This window comes from Gymnoscopelus braueri (genome assembly GCF_963280865.1).
Source record: "Gymnoscopelus braueri genome assembly, chromosome: 13".
NCBI lineage: Eukaryota > Metazoa > Chordata > Actinopteri > Myctophiformes > Myctophidae > Gymnoscopelus > Gymnoscopelus braueri.
Window position 1 is genome coordinate 39,362,147 of NC_137615.1, and position 15,251 is coordinate 39,377,397.

Genomic DNA, 15,251 nt, shown 5'->3' on the forward strand with positions numbered 1-15,251 from the left:
ACAGTTAAGTATGGTGATGATAACGTACAAAATGGTGAACAGTAAATGTTCATTAACAAGGTATCTGAACCCAAACCGATATCTTGAAATTGCTTATGTTTACCCAGCAGTCAAAACCATGACTTTTCATGTTACAAAATGGTAAGAATTCACAGTTTGTTGAAACTGACATTGAACATTGACACATACGTTTTTGAATAAACCGATTTTTCAATTAGTAAAATGTTATGCAATAAATGTTCTGTCGATTGATTAATAATAATTTTCACTCTCAATCTCAACCATTCAGCACACCCATCACACAACCGTAACATAACAGGTTCGATTCACGGGACTAGTGTTGTTGCACGTTATGCTTCCCGTGTCAGTCTTCACTGCCCTATCCAGAACGCTGCTGCTAGACTCCTGACTGGCAATCCCATCTTGGCTTCCCTCCACTGGCTTCCTGTCAAATAAAATACAGAATTGATTAAAATAAATTACTATTTGTTTTTAAAGCCCACCATGGGCTGGCACCATCATATATATCTATTCCTCCCCCCGATACCACTACAGTAGGTCACTTAGACCAGCAGATCAGAAGCTTCCTCTAAGTCCCACGCACCTGCTTGAAGTTAAAAGGTGACCGTGCCTTTTCGGTCGCTGCTCCAAAATTGTGGAACAGCCTACCTCTACCAATTAGGTCTGCACCCTCCCTGGATATATTTTTAAAAGCCTTTCCCCCTGGCCTTTTTAAAAAAAAATCCTGCCATCAGGGAGAAATGGACACTTTTTCATGTGCTCCCACATTTTAACCTCAGCTATTTGTCTTCCTGTTTGGATTTGTACCGTATGTTCTGTATTTGATGCTTTTTGTGTTTTAACTTTGATGTCTTGTGTGTTGTAATTGTCATGCTGTGCAGCACTCTGGTTGGTCTTTGGTTGTTTTTAAATGTGCTTTGTAAATAAAATGGACTATCCTCATTAAGAATCCTCGTCCGTGTGTGTGTGTGTGTGTGTGTGTGTGTGTGTGTGTGTGTGTGTGTGTGTGTGTGTGTGTGTGTGTGTGTGTGTGTGTGTGTGTGTGTGTGTGTGTGTGTGTGTGTGTGTGTGTGTGTGTGTGTGTGTGTGTGTGTGTGTGTGTGTGTGTGTGTGTGTGTGTGTGTGTGTGTGTTTTCCAGGTCCAGTGATCGGAGAGTTTGTGCCCCAGCTGCTGCCTCTCCTCCACAGCTGTCTGCATCCAGACAGAGACCCAGAGATGAGGCTGAACATCTTCACCATGCTGGCCAGACTGCTGCTGGACGCAGCCAACACACTGGACTCCCAGAGGTTGGACTAACACACGCACACACACACGCGCACACACACACACACACACACACACACACACACACACACACACACACACACACACACACACACACACACACACACACACACACACACACCATTGCTTAGCCCATTTAGACCTGAGGCCGATTCTAAAAACGCCTTCTAAATCCTGACCTAAGTTTTCTGAAAAACTTCAAATATTTATTCAAAAATGACAACAAATGTATGTTTCTATATACTATACATAGCAACAGGAACCCCAAAAGGGGTTCCCGCCGCAAAATGGGTTAAAAAGCACCAGTTTAAAAAAGCTTTTATGGTGGTAGAGGAGAGTTGAGAAGTTCACCGGAGTGGTGTGTGAAAATTATGGGAATAATAGTGACTAATCTACAAGCTCGTAGATTGGCTATTTTCACTTTTTGTAACAATTGAATTTAGAAATTGTAACAATTGTTTTTAACATTTTGTACAACAATGACATGCCCAATATAGGGACACCAGGATTTGAGAGGTTAATTTAGGAGTGTAAAAATGTACTCATTTTACACCCAAAGAGTTAACCACTTAAACCCTATATGGTTTTAGCAGAGTCCCTCAGGGCTCAATGCTAGTGTATTTTCTGTTTTCCGTTATTGTGGGGAAAGCTTCTGCAGAAAATAGCCGATCGGCTATTTCCTGCGAAAGCTTTCCCCACAATACGGATGCTGGGGTTTAAGCGGTTAAATGAATGCTCTGGATGTGACTGTAGACAGAGTCCCAGTGTGGATGTGACTGTAGACAGAGTCCCAGTATGGATGTGACTGTAGACAGAGTCCCATTATGGATGTGACTGTAGACAGAGTCCCAGTATGGATGTGACTGTAGACAGAGTCCCAGTATGGATGTGACTGTAGACAGAGTCCCAGTATGGATGTGACTGTAGACAGAGTCCCAGTATGGATGTGACTGTGTAGACAGAGTCCCAGTCTGGATGTGACTGTGTAGACAGAGTCCCAGTATGGATGTGACTGTAGACAGAGTCCCAGTATGGATGTGACTGTAGACAGAGTCCCAGTATGGATGTGACTGTAGACAGAGTCCCAGTATGGATGTGACTGTAGACAGAGTCCCAGTATGGATGTGACTGTAGACAGAGTCCCAGTATGGATGTGACTGTAGACAGAGTCCCAGTATGGATGTGACTGTGTAGACAGAGTCCAGGGCTGATGGCTGCAGGCTGCTGCTCAGTGAGCTGCACCCAGTTGTTTTGGGTCCGTCTAGACGCTGTTCACCAAGCCAAGTCATTACTAGATTACATCACCTCATATTTGTATTCCTTTCCTCTCATTAACCTGCAAATTAGCCCCCCGCTCAGTAGAGAGACTATTGCCAAAAACAAACAGGCACACTTTCCCTTTTCCTTACACACGCACGTGTGCGCGCACACACACCCACACACACACCCACCCACCCACACACACAGACACACACACACACACACACACACACACACACACACACACACACACACACACACACACACACACACACACTCATTCACCGGCACTAACACACACACACACACACACACTCACACTCAATCACTCACCCTTCACTGACACCACCACACACACACACACACACACACACACACACACACACACACACACACACACACACACACACACACACACACACACACACACACCATTCTATTTCCACTAGGTCATGGCAGCTTGATAGGGTGGCCTCAGGCCTGTGGTTGATTCAGAGGTGATGATAGGTCAATATCCACATATTACGGTTAATGGTATTTCATAGACCAGGAATCCCATTCCAAACTCCACCCGTCTCTCACCATCCCCATTGTGAGCAGTCCCACGGGAGTTGAGTCAGGTTGCGGTGGAGTGTGGAGGGGGCAACAGATGGACCTAGTAGTCAAACTAGTTCATCATCACACATGCATACCAACATGCCTCTCTACTGTGTGTGTGTGTGTGTGTGTGTGTGTGTGTGTGTGTGTGTGTGTGTGTGTGTGTGTGTGTGTGTGTGTGTGTGTGTGTGTGTGTGTGTGTGTGTGTGTGTGTGTGTGTGTGTGTGTGTGTGTGTGTGTGTGTGTGTGTACGCGGTTTAATGGTTATGCCGCAAGTTATTAACCCCTTAAGATGTATTCTTAAACTAGAAAAGTAACAGATCTACGAGTTTGTAGATCTGGTATTTTTTCTTATGTTTGAACATTTTATTTATATTTAAAAGATTTAAAAAATGTTGAATGTTTTTTAAAATAAACGGCCATTGTTTATTTTTTTGTTTTTATTATTTTGGAAAATATCTGAAACTCTGCCCAAAGTAGGGACACCAAGGTTAATCTTGGTAAGCCCCAAACCTTTCATAGAACTGAAGAGACTGAACAGAGAGGCTTCTGGATCAGGAACATTTATGAGCTGAACTGATGCTCGGAGAAGAGCTCCCTATTTGCAGGGGTTCCTCTTCGGTAAATTCCCCTTCCTCTCCTCCACCTCCAGAACCCCCCCCCCCCCCCCCCAACCCCACACGTTTTTCCCCCCCGAGCTCTAATCTGCAGGAATGCGATAAGTCCCAGGACCATGCGCTGCAGTGCTCCAGCGGTTTGTCTGTGCAGCAGACAGTTTTTTTTTTTTTTTTTTTAATCATCACCGCATGGCGGCATCACCACCATCCGCAGCCAAGAAGGTTGTCGTGAGGTCATGGTGGTGCGCGTGGCTCAACCAGTCCATTTGAGGCATGTTAGATTAGAGGCCCCCCCCCAGCTCCATTTGCAACGAAACTGGCATCAGTAGAAAGGACGCGAGGTGTCTCCGACAGGACGCGCCAAAACAACGGATATGGAAGCCAAAAACGTATTGCCACCATAGCCCCCCCCCCCCAAAAAAAAAACATTAAAATAAGGGAAATTTGGTAAGAAGAACTTTTCTTTTCAAGTTTCATGGCATTATTTCATGCGTACGTGTGCACTTTGAATAAAACAATGCCCTGTCACTGTCCCAGCTCATTTCCTGGCCACCTACGCTGCTATAACTGCTCCTTTCATACGCCGTGTCATATCTTCTCTGATAATCACAGGACACCATCAGGAGTCAGAAATCCCATTACACGTTCAGAAGACTTCAAAACCAGCACTGAAGTCTTGTGTGTGGGGGAGTTAGGCAGCCGTATACATTCGTATTTCCATTCATATTTCATTGGCTTGTGATTTATTATGTCTCTCTCTCCCGTGCAGATTGCAGCCCACACACACACTCACTATGTCATCAAAGGGGACAATGATAGTTCTACAGAAAACGCTCCGCTCTTTGTTCTGCCATCCCAAATGACATAATGACAGCTCAGCCGTTAGAACAAGGGAGAAAGGGAAAGCAAGATTGTGTTCGGACGGGTGCCTTTCATTACACACACACACACACACACACACACACACACACACACACACACACACACACACACACAGGCGCGCACACATATAAACATAATATGGCTGTTTCATGTGGATTTGATAGCTGAGATTAAAAGGTGACAGCGAAATTTAAGTAGAAGGAATGTGATATGTGAGAGATGGGGAATACAGCCTAGAAATCTACATTTCCCTCTCACACACGGGGGATGAGGTAAGCTTTGTGCGTGTGTGTTTGTGTGTGTGTGTGTGTGTGTTTTGGTTGGGACGTTCCATTGCTTTAAAACCATATACTGTACTTCGTTGTACGACAAATAGCTAAAAAGTTTTTTTTTCTGAAATGTTATAAAAGATTGCCCAAAATGTGCCCAAAATTGGGATGCCAGGATGAATGCGGTTACCTTAGCATACAGCTGGCACATGCTTTTACACACCTTGGACATGGTCTCTCAGATGTGGACACACGTGTCTCTTTATGTCTTTAGCATCATTTATAACGAGCTATCCACATCCATATGGGACAAATAGAACAAGCTCCCCCATCTGGCTGCATTGTTGGGACGTCGGCTCCCTCTATTGGCAAATAAATTCTAAAGACACATTTAACCACTTTGAACCTGGCATCCCTATTTTGGGCATGTCATCGTACCGGTAGGTGAAATTGCAATGTCAAAAACGTACAATGCGTCGCGATGCAATGCGTTGAGGTTGTAGGTCGGCTATTCTCACCGAACCGCGTGAACCCTTGCGTCCCTTAAGGGTTAAGCTGGGTTAACTGAGTACTTTAGTTCTGGTTACAATGTGATTTACAGCATTTTCATTGAACACCATTATCAGTTACTTTGATGGAAACTTAACATACAACATGCTGATTAGTTTTAAAGTGGTGGTATTTCACTACATTTTTTTAATCGAGAAAATGTGTGCAAAACTTTGAATATATATATTTTTAAAGCAAACGTTTGTAAACTCGAATCTTTGCTTCTGGGGGTCCCTGGAACAACATATTTTGAGATGGGGCCAAATACATATACATTTTGGGGTCCTTGACATGAAAAAGTTTGAGAACGACTGACAAAGCAACAAACGTTTTTTTTTTTTAACTGTTAGGAATTAGAAGACATTTTGTAGAATCGGAACCGCTCAGGCCTTAATGGGTTAAGCATTAGCCCGAACCGCTACGCCAGCCGACGAGCCGACGAGCCGTCCACAAATGGGAGTTAATCTAACGTCAGAATAGTTCTAATAATACCGGTGGAATCAACGAGAGCCGTGATGAAGGTTTGCCGTGAAGTGGAAGCAAGCGGCAGCGCAGGCAGGGTCTGGTGGCGCGTGATTGGCTGTCAGTTCGGCCCAAGTCGGCGTGGAAAAGGGAGCGGTCGAAGCACATCCAGATGCTCCGTTCTTTACATTACTCCGTCAGGATAGAGAGAGTGTGAGAAAGGAGTGTCCGTCTGTCTCTCTCCCCTCAGCCTTGTCAGCCACTGTTTGACGGTTTGCCGTGAGGGTGAAGTCACGTGGGTCCACGCGGTCCCTTCATTACGTCCCCCGACGATCCTCATCAGTCACTGAGGATGACTCATTTATCACCTGCCAAACTGGTGTTCAGCACTGACACCGTTTTATTGGAGTTCGGTGGGATCTTAAAATACCATGCAGCAAACCAGATGACTATAGAGTCAGACCGATATATCAGTCTAGCCAATATATCGGCCATTTATTTGCCTTTTTTGACAACATCGGTATAAGCAATTTATGCAGCCAATGTGTCATGATTTTTAACCACTTTCAACCTGGTGTTCCTATTTTGGGCATGTCATAAAAGGTTTAAAAGCAAAAGTCTTCAAAAGTCTTCAGAAATGTTCAAAAACAGCCAATCTGTTGCGACGTGATGTGAGCTTGGTATCAATTTGTAGCAAATTGAGTAGAATTGATTTGTGCACTTTTTGACAATTTATCGGTCAAAACATTGGCAATGGGCTAGGACACAATTCACAATTTGAGATCAGACCCAAAACTCTGCCATCGGTCGGGCTCCAGAGATGAATATTTATCTCTCATCGCCTCTGTCTCTCTGTCTCTCGCTCACCGTCTCTGTCTCTCTCTCACCGTCTCTCTGTGTGTCTCTGTCTCTCTCTCACCGTCTCTCTGTGTGTCTCTGTCTCTCTCTCACCGTCTCTCTGTGTGTCTCTGTCTCTCTCTCTCTAGGTGTTTCAGAACGGAGTCGGAGAGGTTTCTACGTGAGGTGCTGCTCCCTAACCTAGTGTGGCAAGCGGGCCGCACTTCTGCAGCCATCCGCACCTCGGCCCTCAGCTGTCTGCTCGCCCTGCTGCATGGAGGGGCCATCACACCCGGACAGGTCCATACTCACACAAACACTTTCACACTGGCACACATTAAGCACACACACAGAGGGATCCATGCAACACACACAGAGGGCAGCCAAAACCTACAATGTATCTACATAGTGCATATATGGGCAACTGGCGCCCCGGGGGCCACATGTGGCCCCCACCTTCACTTAATGCGGCCCGCAGGTTAATATCGGAATACTGATATATTATTGATTTCAGCTGTTACAATTCCAAACATGCAAAAATGACCCGCTCTTACCCGTCTATGTTAGTAGCTTAATGACTAGTACAAAATGTCTATTGTCTTTTTTATGTACAATGTATTTGTATTTAAGTTCATGAAGTTAACGTAAGTATAACTAAATGCATTTGAAATTAAATACAAAATTTATCTTTTCAGGATTCCAATTAAAAAATAGCAAAAATAAATCAGGATTCCAAAACAAGCTCAAAACGCGTCGCGCCAAAGAATGGTGAAGTACGGCATTAATTTACGAAAGAAAGTTAAAATACGGAGATAAGAGGTGTCTGCCCGACAGTATTATGCAATGTGGCCCTCTGGAGTGAGTGTGGAAATATAGTGGCCCTCTCCATCATCGAAGTTGCCCACCCCTGACATAGTGGGTAAATAAAACTACAACACCGCTGTGTCGGAAAGTACCCGTTCAGCCTAAGCTCCCTCAGAGAAGGTGCACATGTTCAACCTTTTGTCTGCAGAAGCGTTTTGACAGTACCGTACGTCAGCTGTAAAAGAAGGGAAGCGGTTCGGGCATTCCACTAACCCTACAGGAGATGACATTTACCTCAAACTCTCCCTCTGTTTAGTCCATTCCACATCTACATAGATGGTCCCGCGAGGCCATTTAGTCAAATATACTGTCCCCCCGTCCCGTCCCCCGTCCCGTCCCCCGTCCCGCCCCCCTCTGCCGTAAGAGTTGGCCGGAGCCGGGCAGCAGGTGTATACGGGGGCGAGCGAGTTCACATACCTTTGTCCCCATGGAACAATGCTTCCTTTGTGCTGCACCGTGCTTGTGTGTTGAACTCGCAGCTATCACTGGGACACACCCACGGGCCCACATGTCGTGCGAGCGTGTGCGTGTGTGCGCGTGTGTGCGTGTGTGTGTGTGTGCGTGTGTGTGACCAGTCATACACACACTCACACCCTCTGACCTGGCTGTGTTTTGTCCTTGCGAGGTGACCAGTCAGAACTGATTGCCACCCCTCCCCTGTTAATGGCTTGCAGTGTGCGTGCCGTGCACGCATGCACCGATTCAAGTTCAATTCTAAATCTTAAGGGCAGTGTTTATAGCCAGGCAATAACCCTATCCCAATATAAATATAAGATGCTATACTATTATAATAGGTGCAATTACTGCCTATGGGCAACCACACCAACAACACAAGGGTGCGTGCGTGTGTGTGTTTGTGCGTGCGCGCACGTGTCTGCCTGAGAGTGAGAAAGTATTTCCCAAGGTAAATTAAACAGTTTTTGTCAGTGGGACATTGTTCCCCAACTCCTTCCTGTTAAAACAATTAGCTGCTCCACTTACACTTGGCACCCTCAGATTGTCACTGATGTAATGCTCACCTCCCTGCCAAACCCTCTTTCCGTCTCTCACTCCTGGCTCCTTTTTTTATGTTTTGCCTTGCACAGTTACGATAGCAAACAGATAGCATGACAGCGGTTTTAGCCATCACCTCCGCAAAAACACATCGAGACTTGACGACATGCACAGCTTCACCTCGTTTGTCCATTTCCTGTGTTTGTCATCTTCTGGTGTGATGAACGTCCGTCACCGACAAGACAGCTGAAGTCACACGTTTGTGTTTCTGTACAAACTGACCGAAGTCCAGTCCTAACAAGCAAACGCCACACGTCGGCTATACTAAATTTCATCTCCGCTTTAATTCAATCTCCGCATTTCAAAAACCCACACATTCATAAAAGTGTCAACTTCCAAACCATCACAGATTTACTGTTATGCATCCCACTGGTATTCAGGCTTCGTTTCCAAACTCTCCATGTTAATGGCCGGGTTTCCCAAACGAATTTCAGCTTGTGCGTAGGCTAGAAGCTGCGTAAGAGCCTCCACGCAGCTGCGCAGTAGCAACCCCGCTACGCACTATCTTCATTAGTAGCAGCTGTGTGTGCCCTACGTGCCATCTAAACTGGCTTTGGGAGACACCATCGTCGTAGGTTCTCAAGTGCACGGCATTACGTGTGTGCTAAAACTACATTCGGGAGACAGCATGCACGTAAAGACCTCCTGGACGAAGCCTACGTAAAGCCTACTTAAACTACGTAGTGCTGTCCTACACTACACAGCAGTTTAAACACCCTTTGCGAATATATACAGTGAAATGGATCATAAAAATACCAGAGCCAGAGTGTCAGATGTCCTGAAGCAGTCCACTCCAAATACAGCTTTTGAATAATATATTTATGAATTAAATTACAGCGGTGAGGTGACATCTGCAAGGTAAATAAAACACTAAAGTGTCCCCATTATGCAAGTAAATTAAATATACTTAAAATACCAAAAGTAAAGGTATGCAGAATGTCCCATTTCCCAAATTTGATATGTAATATAATATTTAGAAAATAGCAGATCTACAAGCTTGTGAGGCGTTGTGAGCTTGTAGATCTGCTATTTTCAAAAGATTTTTTAACCATTCATAAACATGGCGAGCGCAACAGCTGTCACTTTGTGAGAGGAACTGGGGACTTTCATCATAACGTTTAACTATAAAACTTCGAAATTAAGGAAACCTGTTTAGCTCAGCATCATTTATATACCTTTAGTTAACTTGGCATATGCTTAATATTTTTATCAGACGATCGGATCATCCGCGAGAGTACAATTTGTAAACTTCGGGTTCATGCATAGAGGACGACTGTGTAGGAGGCTCTTACGCAAGCTGCGTAGGCTACGCATGACCTGAAATCTACGTGCCTGCTAAGGTACTGCGCAGCCTGTGTGGACGCACGTAAGACCCGTCGTAGGACCTGCGCAGCATCTATACGCAGCATCTCTACGAATCTCTTTGGGAAACGCGGCCATTAACTTCTAGGCCTTATGTCTTTCAACATATGCTCTGACTGGGACACACACACAATGAAACCTTACCGTTACCGTTCTGTGATCTAAGTACAATTTTTAAAAGCTGCCAATTGCCATACCATAACTTTCCTATCCTACCAGGTCCTGACTCTATACCCTCCACACAATCTGCCAAGTTTGATCCAAAGTTAGGAATAAAGCCGTCCAAGTGATCACTGTGACAAACAGGCCAGCGATTACAACAGGGGTCTTCAACAGGGGGTCCGGGACCCTTAGGGGGTCCTCAGAGCTATTACAGGGGGGCCGCCAAATCTTTGTGTGATAGGATTATTATAATAGTTTTTACATTAACCACTTGAACCCTATAGCATCCCTTTTCTGAGGAGCCAAAAATAGTCGATCTACAAGCTCACAACGCCTCGCAGCGCGAGGCGTTGTGAGCTTGTAGATCGGCTATTTTTGGCAAAGAGGTTTGGTGTAGAGGGGAAAAAGAGCAGACCATAATTAAAAAATGGGAAACACAATTTTATACGATATAGAGGGGGTCCCTGCTTCATCTTTCTCTCAGCTAGGGGGTCCTTGGCCTGAAAACATTGAAGACCCCTGGATTACAATACGCCCCACTCCACTGGGCGCGGGTGTAAAAAGAGCAAATTCGGACAAACCGCAATGTCCTGCTGCTCAAAGTGTGTGTGATGTCATGTGTGTGTCTGCAGTTGGTGTGCCTGGAAGAGAAGCTGACTCCGCAGGTGTTGTCCGCCCTGGAGGAGGACTCTCAGATGGCCAGACTGCTCGCCTGTCGGTCCCTCTTCACCATGCTCAAACTAATAGGACCCAGTCTGCATCCTGATGCCCTCAACAAGATCTACCCAGGTAAGACTCAGTGGTTTTCAACCTATTTCATATCGAGGACCGTTATTTATTCGCCATTTGAGCCATGGACCACCGTTTGATGAGATTTAGACTCTCAGACCCAAAACGTAGAATGTTTTGTTATCGTTGGATAACATTTTGTCAAAATGACAATTCTTCTACGTTCTCTAATTGTGTAGACTTCTTGTAAATTAAGTAATGCCGATGTTTAACAATAATTTAACTCTTGAGAACGTAAAATGAAACCAAATGGACCCGTAAGGGTCCATTTGGTTTCATTTTACGCTCTCAAGAGTTAAAGATCTAAGGGTCCATTTGGTTACCAACTCTCCATCATTTGGCTGGGGACCACCTGGAAACTCCTCAAGGACCACTGGTGGTCCCCGAACCACTGAGGTAGAGGGGTCTTACCCCCCCAGTCCAACCTTTGATGCTGAGCGCCTAGCAGGGAGGTATTGGGAACCATTTTCATAGTCTTTTGGTAAGACTCGTCCGGGGATTGAACCCCCGACCTCCCAGTCTCAGAGCAGACACTCTAACCACAAGGCCACTGAGCTGTTTTAGGTATTTTTTCTGTCATAGTTATTTATAATGATTAGATTCCCTGTTAAGTTTACCGTTTTAGTGCGCTAATGTCATTTTGGACGATAAAGTTTATTGTTAACCTGAGAAATAGCCTGCCTCCAGTACATATCTTGTCCGCTAACTATCGGCCCCAAAAATCCAGTATCGGACGGGCTGTACATTAAACATATAACTTTAAACATCTATGCTATCTACAGTATGACGAAAAGTTGTGTCGACTACCTTTTTTCACTGACGAGAACTAAATAAGAACTAAATAAAAACTAGGCTATGATGACTAAAACTAAGACTGAATATATTGACAATTTCATCAACAAATAATAACTAGACAAAAATGTTAGTGAGGGACTAGTGGAGAAGAGATCTAGTAGAACTAAAAGACAAGTCGTTTTATGTTTGGTTGCGCTCGGGTGTTGCGCTCTGAAAATAGCAGATCTACAAGCTCACAACGCGTCGCAGCGCGACACGTTGTGAACTTGTAGATCTGCTATTTTCAGCATGCAACAAAGTGTAATATCAGCCATTACGACGCCATCACGGCTATTTTAGTCGACTAAATCAACTGTAGATTTAGTCGACTATAATCTTATGATATTTAGTCGACTAAAACTAGACAAAAATTTAAACATTTCAGGTGACTAAAATATGACTAAAACTAAATGGAATTTTATTCAAAAGACTTTGACTAAAACTAAATCAAAATTTGCTGTCAAAGTCAACCCTGGTGTTGGGTCCACAGACGTGCTGAAGCGTCTGGATGACAGCAGTGAGGAGGTGCGCGCCGTGGCTCTGAGGACCCTGGACCGCTGGCTGTCCAGCCTGAGTAAAGACTACAACCCCCAGCTCTGCAGGCTGCACCTGGAGTTCCTGTTCCAGCAGCTCCTCCTGCACCTGGACGACCCCGACGCCGCCATGCAGGAACGAGTGCTGGGTGAGACTCGGCTCAGGGATTCTAACTTGCGACCTCGAGATTTAGGTCGTAGCGTTGATGGCTTTGACGCTAAAGGGCTTTCTTCTGAGATAGAAGCAGTGGTGGAAAAAGTACTCAAATGTATTTACTTAAGCAAAAGTATCAATACTGCAATGTAGAAGTACTCTGTTACATGTACAAGTCCGGAATTCAAAATTTACTTGAGTAAAAGTACAAAAGTATTGGTATCAAAATTCACTTAAAGTAAAATTACTAAAATGTTTGAAAATAGCAGATCTACAAGCTCACAACGCGTCGCGATGCGACGCGTTGTGAGCTTTTAGATTGGCTATTTTCAAATAGCCTAAGTATAAGATAGGGCTAAAGTGGTTAATGTGTGTTTTATAATGTAATAATGTATATCTGCAAAGTAACTGGCAACTAAAGTTTTCAAATAATTGTAGTGGAGTAAAAGTACAATATTTGCCTCTGAGATGTAGTGGAGTAGAAGTTAAAGTATAGAAGACAATTGGAAATACTCCAGTAAAGTAAAAGTACCTCAAAATTGTACTTAAATACAGTACTTGAGTAAATGTACTTAGTTACTTTACACCACTGGATAGAAGTATATTGAAGATGGCTGACTGTCCTCACACGTCGTGGTTTTTACAATCTTAAAGTAACAAGACTAAGAGTCTTGGGGTCATAGATGACTACAGTCATCTATGACGTCAGTCATCTATGATAGATGTCAGTCATCTATGATATATCTATGATGTATGACTCAGAATTTGAGGTTTCAACCAGATTTGAGCCCTCTTGACTTCCATTATAAAACCAAAGTTAAATATTTCATAAAGTATAAAACATATACGTATGAAAATGTGTTGGAGGCACTAAATTAGCCTACTGGCTGTGTGTACACGAAACGTGGTCTAGTGGCACAAACAAACACACACACACACACACACACACACACACACACACACACACACACACACACACACACACACACACACACACACACACACACACACACACACACACACACACACCGACTCTCTTATAAACGGCTAGACTAACGCAGAGCCACACTGTAAAATGAGTCAGTCATGGAAAAACTCTGCATGGTTCTGTTTACAGCAAAATACAACAAAGATTCACTCCCCTCACACCCAAACTTTGGCATTACCTTCTTCATATTTTCCCTCAGTGGAGATGCTCATTGAAAAGCTCTGTGTGTGGAATGCTGTGCTAGGTAAAACAGTCACACACAGGGAGGGATTTTAAACCATTGACCCTTTGCGTCTGCTCATGCTCGCTGTTAATCATAATTACTACAACCTGGATGAAACCTAGTTATTCTCTAGGTGGTCTTTCATTCGTTTTTAACAAGTCTTTTAATGGGTGATCGTGACGGGACGTTAACCCATTTAGACCGGGAAGTTCGGGAACGCATCTGTGTCATTTTAAGATTTCTTTGGACATTCAAAAAATAGCAGATATACAAGCTCAAAGCGCTATGAGCTTGTAGATCTGCTATTTTTTTGAAAAATCGTGAACATTTTTGCATATCTTTTATATACATTTTTAACTCAAATCTTTGCTTCTGGAGGTCCCTGGAACAAAATATTTTTAGATGGGAGGGGGTCCACGGACGAACACATATTATTTTGGGGGTCCTTGACATGAAAAAAGTTTGAAAACCATTGATAATATAGCAACATAAGTACAAAACAAACAAAAAAAAACGTAGGATTTAGAAGACATTTGTAGAATCTCCAGAAGCAAAGATTTGAGTTTTAAAAAATCGCACTGCACCGAGTGCCGCGCTATGAGCTTGTAAATCTGCTATTTTTGAATAGCCCAAAGAAATCTTAAAATGACACAGATGCGTTCCCGGTCTTAATGGATTAATACCACTCCAGATAAGAAGAGGGAGTGGGTTGTGTGGATGACATTGCAGGGGCACATGCACTAATGTAAAACATGTTAAGTCTGTATGTATCAAATGTGTGTGTGTACGTCTGTACGGTATGCGTTACCTGGAGAGGACGATGTGCTGTGTGATACCATTAATTACACTGATACGCATATCATGCTGGTATAGAGATAGTGGAGAGAGGTCGATGATGGTGAATATGAGGTGATGATGACACCAGAGTCTCGCTGTGATCAGAAGCACTCGCACAGGGGATGAGAGGCATTATTAACGGGGGAACCCCCCTCCTGCACATAATCCAAAACCATCTTGTTGCCCTGGCGTGCTGCCAAACGCACACACCCTTCATTTCAAAGGCTCTCCATTATCCTCCTTTTCCACTCGATTCATCATCGACAGCGGCTCGGACGAAGCCCCCCCCCCACCCCCACCCCCTGCCAAAGGTAGTCTGTCAAGGGCCCGGGGGTGCTAGGGAGTGAAACATCCAGATATGGGGGGGTGTGTGTGTGTGTGTGTGTGTGTGTGTGTGTGTGTGTGTGGGGGTGTGTGTGTGTGTGTGTGTGTGCGTGTGCGTGCGTGCGTGCGCTGCTGTGAGACACACACACATACAGGTGCCCTCCGCTCAACACCACTTCCCTCTCTCTCCTCTGCCAGCACACCTAGCATTGAGGGCTCGCGGTGGGGCTATAACGTGAGCCTCATGTCTCCCCCCCGTAATCACAACCACATGGAGACCGCATTTCTCCACGCACCCATCCCACATAATCCCTCTGTCTTTTACCTGCCCCCCCCACCTTCCTCCTTT

At 44.5% G+C, this 15,251-nt stretch overlaps 1 protein-coding gene across 1 annotated transcript in view; it reads left to right on the plus strand.

The window, feature by feature from the left end:
* Positions 1-15,251, plus strand: part of dnaaf5 (dynein axonemal assembly factor 5) — a 46,906-nt gene that overhangs the window by 28,179 nt on the left and 3,476 nt on the right. Inside the window, exons 9-12 of the mRNA XM_080446808.1 lie at positions 1,161-1,308; positions 6,929-7,079; positions 10,853-11,009; positions 12,334-12,525. Of these exons, the coding sequence (XP_080302934.1) occupies positions 1,161-1,308; positions 6,929-7,079; positions 10,853-11,009; positions 12,334-12,525 (648 nt within the window). The remainder of the gene's footprint in view (positions 1-1,160; positions 1,309-6,928; positions 7,080-10,852; positions 11,010-12,333; positions 12,526-15,251) is intronic.